This window comes from Podarcis liolepis (assembly GCF_965112155.1).
Source record: "Podarcis liolepis genome assembly, chromosome: 3".
Classification (NCBI taxonomy): Eukaryota; Metazoa; Chordata; class Lepidosauria; order Squamata; family Lacertidae; genus Podarcis; species Podarcis liolepis.
The window spans coordinates 24134048-24143470 of NC_139557.1; the positions used below are offsets into that span (position 1 = coordinate 24134048).

A 9423-nucleotide genomic window follows, 5' to 3' on the forward strand; every position below is an offset into this window, starting at 1 on the left:
TCAGAAGCATTAATGGTTGAATGAAGGCCTCTCAATTGTCTCTGAAAGCTCTTGGAGTAATAATGGACCGTTTCAAACAAAGCAATAAACCATGTTTTAGTGCTAGGCAAAATGCCTGAGTGAATCTTCTGCTTTCTGCACACCCATCTTGTTTTCCTGAGTGGATAGGGTGACTTTGCTAACATTCAAAGTGACTTTCTCTGCATATAAACCAAAGACCTTGGGTTAGTCTCAAACTCTTGTCCATTTCAAAATATGCTAACTTTAAACCATGGGTTATGAAGCAGACTTGTTTAATTAAGCCGGCATTTGTGATAAACTACAATCCCCGGTTCACACACAACAAGCAGAAATAAGGAGAAAGTGAAATTAAATACTGGCTCCATCACCAAATTCTTGGAGCTTTTCCCAGGCTCAACCCCCCCCCCATTCTTTTCTTTTTTTCCTGTTCCTGGACCTCAAGGGCTCTTCCAGTTTGTCCTACTCAAATACCAGATTATTTTATCTGAGAAGTTTGCAATGCACAGTACACATGACACACAAGTTATCCAGGTCACTTTGAATGTTGCTAATGGAAAGACCATCACTGAGAAAAGAAGATACTTGTGAAATATAACATTTCAAGAGATTCCGGTATGGCTAACGTAACACCAAATAGGGGAAAACAGAAAGCAAACATTAGACAATGCAGTTCAAATCTTCAAAGAACAAGTTGTGTAAAAGTTTTAGTTTAAAAGTACTTATTAATGTACAATTGCAGGCCATACCCATATTGGTTGTATTTACAGGCCTGATTCAGAAACATCTAGCCAGATATCATTTATTTCAACATGGTTTCAGAAAATATGATCCATCTGGCACAGAAATCCCCTGGCATTAAATGACTTCCTGTTTCTGCAGCTGTGTTTGATTCCTTCCCAATCCTGGGACAGTGGGGCTTCAGTTGCCTTTTGCTTATAATCTATTTTTCTTAAAATAACTATGTAGAGTTTGAATACTAGTTTACCATACTTTTGAATGTCTGTGTTTTATCCCATTAGATTTTAAAATAATGTAGAAAATATATGTACAGTGGTGCCCCGCAAGACGAATACCTCGCAAGACGGAAAACTCGCTAGACGAAAGAGTTTTCCGTTTTGGAGGTGCTTCGCAAAACGAATCTCCTATGGGCTTGCTTCGCAAGACGACAATGTCTTGCGAGTTCCTGCTGGTTTTTCCCCCTCCCCCCCTTTTCCTAAGCCGCTAAGCCGCTTATCAGCTGATCCGATCAGCAGATAAGCTGCTAAAAGCTGCTAATAGAGCTAATAGCACTAATCCGTCAATGGGCTTGCTTCGCAAGACGAAAAAACCGCTAGACGAAGAGAATCACAGAGCAGATTCTTTTCGTCTTGCGAGGCACCACTGTAAACCCCTCGCTGTTATTTCTGGAGTTTATTTGTAGGCTGATTTAATGCTGAAAGCAACTCCTATACAGTGAATTGAAAATCTAGATTGAGGTGGGGAATCTTTTGGCCTAGCAGGCCAGATCCCTATCTGTCCCAACCTTGTGGGCCAACTTTGACGAGTGAGCAGGATGACCCACCTGTCAATTACCTCATGCCATTATGATGCCAGAGGACTGACACCCATCCATCTGACAAAATCCCTTGTGCAGCACTTTCCAAGTGCCCAACAGTCAGTAGTACTGCAGTTCCCAAGAGCCTTTGCCAGCCTTATGTCTTCCTGTGCCAAGCATAGGGCTAGCAAAGCTGATTTCTGCAGGGATCAGCTGCACAATCGAGTTCCCCAAGGGGAACTTGGTCATGCAAGTTGACTCCTCAGGCTTTAATGTCAACTTCATTCCTGCTTTCTGGAAATACCAGCTGCATGGTCGAGTTCCCCATAGAGAAGTTAACTGCATAGCTGATCCAGCCTGCTCCGCACCTGACATCACATGTGCTGGGTCAAATTTGGAGGTTCCCCACCGCAATCTAGATGAATTAAGCATATTCTCATGGTTTAATACAGGCTTCCTCAAACGCGGCCCTCCAGATGTTTTGAGACTACAATTCTCACCATCCCTGACCACTGGTCCTGCTAGCTAGGGATCATGGGAGTTGTAGGCCAAAAACATCTGGAGGGCCGAGTTTGAGGAAGCCTGGTTTAACATGTATGTTCAGTTCAATGTTCACCAAACCATCATCAGATGTTCAGCAAAAGTTGTAGTACTGGATAGCGTCCAGAAAATGGCAAGCAGAAATCTGTTTGGACAATGGAGCTTTCTCACCTCCCTTTCCCCCTTGTAAAGTCAGTCCTGAGGGTTGGAGGAATGATAAGATATGATGCATGATATTGATATGCGACAAAGAGCTGCAGATGTGTGTGTGTGTGTGGAAATTAGAGGCCTCGCCCCTTTTACTCACACAAGGGGCTCCTCCCCAATGTAATAATCTAGCAACAGTCATCCATCACCAGATGGGTGGAATCAGTTATTGCTTTAGTTCTGTTTCCTGATTACTTACTAACAACAGAAAACAAACATCCATCCTAAAATTAATTTCCCTTTGGTTTGGGGTGCAGCGTGGCCTGAATCCTTCAGTCTCTGCTGTGTTCCCAATACCCACCCACCCCCAACTCCATGCCTGCAGTTTGGGTTTGCTTTGGGGGAAACGAAACTCTCAATGGGAACATTGTACATTAACAGAATGCAAAAGAAATGTGGAAATAACAGTGCTTAAGTTCAGAAGTTTGTATTGATTGCCTTATGTATGACTGTTGCAAAACCTGAAGCTATCCTGATCATCAGCACACCTGAAACATTTCACGTAATGGAGGATTATGTGTTCATTTAGAAGTAGCTAAAAATATCAAATAGTTAAGGAAAGAGAAGAAACAATGAATGGATGGTCAGCCATATTACTTACCCATTCGTAACATAGAATCCAACAGCCGCGAGCAATTCCCATCAATATGTTTAAAGTACGACGGGAGCTCCCTGCAATCACATGGCTTGTATTGTCACGCACTTCATCTGAAAACAGAAAGCCTCCCAACTTCTTCACCACCTGAACAACCACATTCTGCTTCCTTCAGAGAGAGATGGAGAGAAGTCCATAATACAAGTTAATATGGCTACATAGAATATTTTTGAAATTGTGGATTTTTTTAAATTGCTAAATGCATATCATTACATATCCCTTAAGCACTGAAAAAACATCAGCACAAATATGCTGGTCTTGACTTAGGCTGCTACTTTAAGGACTAGTAAGATTTGGGGGCTGCTGCATAAACATACAGAAGGTTGCACCGCCAGTCATGCTTCTTCACTGACATATGTTTCTCCATATAGGCAATGATTTTTAGGGTTTACATACACAAACTCACAGATATATCCCTAAGAAGCAAAGTATTTCAGAAACCACCACTAGACAGAATGGAAAGTGCAAGTTTGTCAGATGCTCTTTACTAAGTACGTGGAGAAGTCTTGCTGCGTATCCGCATATTATGGCAGCTGCCCTCAACATCTGGCTTATTTGTAGCATCCCTTAGAAAATAGCATGTGTTCTATAGTACCTGTTGCACAAAAGTAACTAAAATAGATTTGTTATGGTGTTTTTTAAAAAATTAGAAACCTACAGCAAACTTCAGAGCCCAAAGACCAAAAGTTAGACTCCGTGTATACTTAAATTTCAACTTTCTAATCACATGTTATATTTTCTAGCGGTAGCTTTGCTAGTTATAGCTTGGTGTGCTCAACTCTATACATGGTATCCAGCTAAACAATTCCACTAGCAGAAGCATTTCTGGTTGCATAACGCAACTCCACCCCTTCCCAGACGCCTTGTGAATCTGTTCCGGAGGATCCAGGGAAGAAGTAGTTCTCTGGTGCTTCTGCTAGCAAAACTGTTTAGTTGAATGCTGCCCTGTTATTCCTACCGTAGTCAACCAAACCTTGCCATTTAAGTTACATAGCCCTGTAATTTGTTGTTTAGTCGTTTAATCGTGTCCGACACTTCGTGACCCCATGGACCAGAGCACGCCAGGCACTCCTGTCTTCCACAACCTCCCACAGCTTGGTCAAACTTATGTTCGTAGTTTCAAGAACACTGTCCAACCATCTCGTCCTCTGTCGTCCCCTTCTCCTTGTGCCCTCAATCTTTCCCAACATCAGGGTCTTTTCCAGGGAGTCTTCTCTTCTCATGAGGTGGCCAAAGTATTGGAGCCTCAGCTTCAGGATCTGTCCTTCCAGTGAGCACTCAGGGCTGATTTCCTTCAGAATGGATAGGTTTGATCTGCTTGCAGTCCATGGGACTCTCAAGAGTCTCCTCCAGCTCCATAATTCAAAAGCACCAATTCTTCGGCGATCAGCCTTCTTTATGGTCCAGCTCTCACTTCCATACATCACTACTGGGAAAACCATGGCTTTAACTATATGGACCTTTGTTGGCAAGGTGATGTCTCTGTAATACTAGTTCTATAATGCTGCCATTATGATCCGATGAAGAGTAACTATGCGAAGGACAGCAAGGACAAGTGCACTAGCTCTGCCCCCTTCCATCACCGTCCCAGTCACCTTCAACCTATAGAGGATGGCTGTGTGAAGAGGGGAGCTTCCTGTATTTGCAAAGGTTTGAAAACGTTCTTCCCCCCATTTGGGAACCCTAATTTCTTTCAGCGTTCCAAAAGAGGTGTGGAGCTTCCACAGATACCAGAAGCTCCCCTCTTCACAAAATCATCATCCATAAGTTGAGTGTGACAGGACAAGGATGGAAGGTAAGAGGAACTAGCGTTCCACTGACCCGCCTCACATGTTTACACCTTGTAACACCTGCCTGGGTCTACAAACCAAGATATACGCAGGCAGGAATGTCATCAAAACATCTAGTACTTACTCAGAAGGCATGCTTGTCATGACCAATGTTCTTGATGGCTACAGGGTTAAGGAAGGAAAGAAGGAAGAGCATGTCAAACAAGTATGAGACATTTCCACCCAGAGTTGTAGTTATCAACCTTCCACTGAAGACATAAATATGTAAATCATATGAAGATTAAAGTTTCCCCTTACTGGTTATATAGTACAATATATGGAGGTTATGCCAGAAGTATCCAGTAAAAGCAAGATTTTATTTTGTTTCTGTTCACATAGCCTCTGTTGGGAAGAAAGGTTGAGTGCTGGGCCATGCTCAAGCAAGTCTTTTCTATATGCCTATTTCCATGCATACTGTATGTGTTCCTTGATATTCTGACCAGGCACACTCACCTTTTTGAGTCTCCTGGTACTCATTAATTTCTCAATAGGCTCATTCACTTGGTCACACAAAAAATCACATGAACCATCTTTGACTTCATCCATGGACAAATTGTCACCACCTAGAAACCAAGGTCATTCAAAACAGCAGTAAATAATCTGGAAAAAGGAATAAGATTAGATGCAGCACAATTTTTGTAGAATGGACATTTTTCAAAATGTGACTGATGGACTCTTTCAAGCTGTGTAGAATTAAATGCCATGCTATTACAAACTTTCCGTTTGCACCAGCCTTTCAAAGAAACCCCCCCATGCTGTTCTGGGGGTTCTCCCACCCCCCAAGTCAATTTCAAGGGGTGAAGGGGTGCACAGAGGAGGGAGGAGCTTCCATTGACAGGGCTCCTTAGGTGAATCCCACCCTGGATCTCCCTCCAAACATATGGGGTTCCCCAATATTATGTAAATTATTTTCATATTGGAACTATACAGTCTACAATTTTCAGCACAAAATATTTGAAACAAATAGGTGAACCCATTGTTGTCGGTTAAAATGTGGCAAGTTTAATAATGTCATTAATGATAATTATATTTAAATATAATTTAGATTGTTTACAGTACAATCCTATTTCTGTCTACTCAGAAGTAAGCCCCTTTGAGTTCATATGGACTTACTCCCAAGTGAGGGTGCACAGGACTGCAGCCTTAATGTTGTCTTTTACTTTGCTATATAGACATTATTTGGTATATACAGTATTCATTTAGTACAAACATGCTTTCATAAAGCAATTGTGAACTTTACCATATTATTTTTTCCTGTATAGGTAAAGGTAAAGGGACCCCTGACCATTAGGTCCAGTCGTGGCCGACTCTGGGGTTGCGGCGCTCATCTCGCTTTATTGGCAGAGGGAGCCAGCATACAGCTTCCAGGTCATGTGGCCAGCAAGACTAAGCTGCTTCTGGTGAACCAAAGCAATGCATGGAAACGCCGTTTATCTTCCCGCCGGACTCTAATTGCACTTTGACGCGCTTTCGAACTGCTAGGTTGGCAGGAGCAGGGACCGAGCAACGGGAGTTCACCCCATCGCAGGGATTCGAACCGCCAGCCTTCTGATCGGCAAGTCCTAGGCTCTGTGGTTTAACCCACAGCGCCACCCGCGTCCCTATATATTTTCCTGTATATTCACCCACAATTCAAGTGTTCCACAATGCAAATGGTGTATTTAAGAAAAGCTGATATTCAAGACACCTGTCATCTTTTAATATCAGCGATGATACTAGATAAAAATGAAATATGAACTTCGACTGTATGCATTTTTCTCTTGGCAAAAAAGTTAAGTTTAAGAGCTACTGATATTAAATCTGTGTTTGCATCAATTAGGATAAAGTACAGACTGATGCCACTGAAGTCTCCTTCAAGATGTTCTAGTCCCTAAACAAAGTTACTTTGTCAATTTTTTTGAGCAGGATTGTGGGGAGGGCGTAGGTACTAAACCTTATTTTGCTAGATTTTTTTTTTACCATACAGATGGTAAAGACGCTTTTAGAGTAAGCTCCAGATCCATATACTGTGTTCCTCCTGTATTCTTTGGATTCTGGCCATAGTATTTATTGCCTAGATATCAAGTTTATTTTTTAGCCTTGCAGATTATGAATGTACATGCATTCAGTTGCCCACTAATTCAGGAAACTGTATCATTTGAGGTGAAATGTTTACGACTTTGTGATCAGCGGTTATAGAAACTCCCTGAACATACATTAATGCATTTTCAGGAGTCTACAAATACATCACCGGGGCCTACTGTAAACTTAAACTTGGACATCCAGCAGAGAAAGCTTCTAGTTAGCATACTTTACTGGAGAAGTATTAAGTTTTTTAAAGTGTCTTGTAATACAGGGTGGTAGAAAATATCTCTTTCAAAATGGAACTAGGCTGGGTATTATGCAGAACATGGTCAGGTCCTGGGTTGCATGAAGAGGATTGCTAGAAGCACCCATTTCCAGTTGCTTCTCCCCTAAAGTTGTTCAGGAACCAAGGCTTTTGGGGGGCTTTGTAGAGCAGGAAGAGAGAAAGCCAAGCTTTACTAATAGAAACTCACTTTGCACTTCATTCTTGAAATAGCAACTTCCATGTGCAACCCCCATGAATGTTTTTTCAAATTCACCTTGTGAGTTTGGAACGAGGACAGAATGGGAGGTTAACCCTAAATATGAGAGATTTAGATCATCTCAAATATTGGTCTTCAGGCCTGATCCAAGGTGGGTCCCAGCAGAAGCACTACCAACATTCAAATATATGGTAAACTATTAAGAAATAGGTCCCCAAATGCATGCTTAGGTTAAATGTGGATCCTGAGTCTGAAATGGTTGAAGATTCACAATTTAGAAGTTCTAGCACATAAATGATGCTGTAATATGAGGCAGGGTAGGGTTCACTGGATAGTGGAAATAGTAGTACTTATCAACAGCATTTGATAGCAGTAGTATGGCACTTGGTATGGATTTATTACTTATTTTTGAACAATATCCAAAGAGGTAGATATCTTAGTTTGCTGCTACATAACAACAGTCTTGTTGCACCTTAAAACTGAGCAAATTATGGCACATGCTTTTGTGGGCTCGAGACTATTTTTACATCTGAGTGACATTTCTATATTTTCACAAGACTGAAAGATTTCTACCCTGTACTTGCATATGTTTGAGGGGACTCAGCCTGCAAAAGCTTATGCCATATAATATTTCCTCATCTTCAAGGTGCCAAAGACAATGGTAACCCCAAAGAGAACCATCAGACATAGATGCAAATAGCTGCAGATGCATACATGATTAACAACCTTTCTATAGTTCCCTGAGCTGCCTGAAAAAGCTAAGAAACTCCCCTCCTGTATATAAGCGATATCTGATTTAGTATAAAAAGCTGCAGCAAAGTGATGGAGCCATGGTGAATCCATGAAAGTGTCTGGTTATATGCAGAGGGCTCTGGTTTATTAAGCTATGCATGCCTGAGTTAAATACCCACGAGGAGGGGCTGTGGGACAAACCCCTCCCATACAATCTGGAGCTTATGGTTTTACTTAAGTAGTATGGGATGAAAATGCTGCACCGTAGCTCCAATGCTAATAGGTTATCATTAGGAAAGGCCTGTACATACATTTGTGAACCAACTCTAAGAAATACTGGCTGCGTTTCATTGTATGGTCAAATGATCAAATGTTTATTTAGCATGTTTATTTAACTTGAATTTAGGAAATAAAGCTGTAACTTTGAAAGCTGTTCTGTATTATATTTGCAATTGGCATCCATTCATTGTTCTACCGCACATCACTGCTGAAAAATTTGCATTCAGTTTAGACATTAAGAGGAAGGCAGGGTTGTTATTTTCTCCATGCAATCATCAAATTATTCACTCCAAATGTGAGATTTGAATTCTGGCTGATCGTTGACTTCAGAAATCAACACAATGAGGTTTACTTAGAATACATGTAAAGCAATCTCTCATTATAGCCTGAGCAAGTTTTCTCAGAAGTAAATTCCACTAGCGCCAGTGAAGTATACTTCTTAAACTGGCAATCCCATATAAACATACTTGGGAGCAAGACCCACTGAACTGAACAACACTTGTAATAAATAGAAGACGCTGACTTTTTTTAAAAAAGCTTGTTCTTTACTAGAATAAATGAATTATTTTACATTTAGTACATTCTTAAATCACTATCTACATCACAGCAACTGAGAGACAAAAGCAATAGATAAACCTGCTTTGAGAATCAAGTAATTTTTGCTGAAAATCTGAAATTGTATTCATTACATATGCCACATTTTAAATAATCATATACATACATTTTTAATCCGTAATAATTCTGTTCAGGGGTTCTTTTTAAAAATTCAATTCACAAAACACATGTAACTGCATATGATTCATTTTCACCAGTTTACCCCCACTTTCACTTGACTAAACAAGACTTCCCATACACAAGAGTGTATATGGACTATACATTGTATTTTGCTTGAAATTATTGAAGTATGCAAGCCCTAAACATTAAATCCTATTTAACATAAAACACATGACCACGAAACAACTTCCACTCACCCAAGCATCAAGGCCTTAAAATCTCAGTAATTCAAAGAATGTGATTCTTACAATAATATAATATACAGTAAATAATAAACTTAGGAAGTCAAATGCTGAAGATTCCCCA

General features: G+C 40.7%; 1 protein-coding gene across 1 annotated transcript in view; it reads right to left on the reverse strand.

Moving 5' to 3' along the window:
- MCPH1 (microcephalin 1) overlaps positions 1-9423 on the reverse strand; it is a 113540-nt gene that overhangs the window by 91117 nt on the left and 13000 nt on the right. The window contains exons 9-11 of the mRNA XM_083493894.1: positions 5240-5349; positions 4872-4909; positions 2904-3066 (exon numbers count right to left, since the gene is read on the reverse strand). Of these exons, the coding sequence (XP_083350020.1) occupies positions 2904-3066; positions 4872-4909; positions 5240-5349 (311 nt within the window). The remainder of the gene's footprint in view (positions 1-2903; positions 3067-4871; positions 4910-5239; positions 5350-9423) is intronic.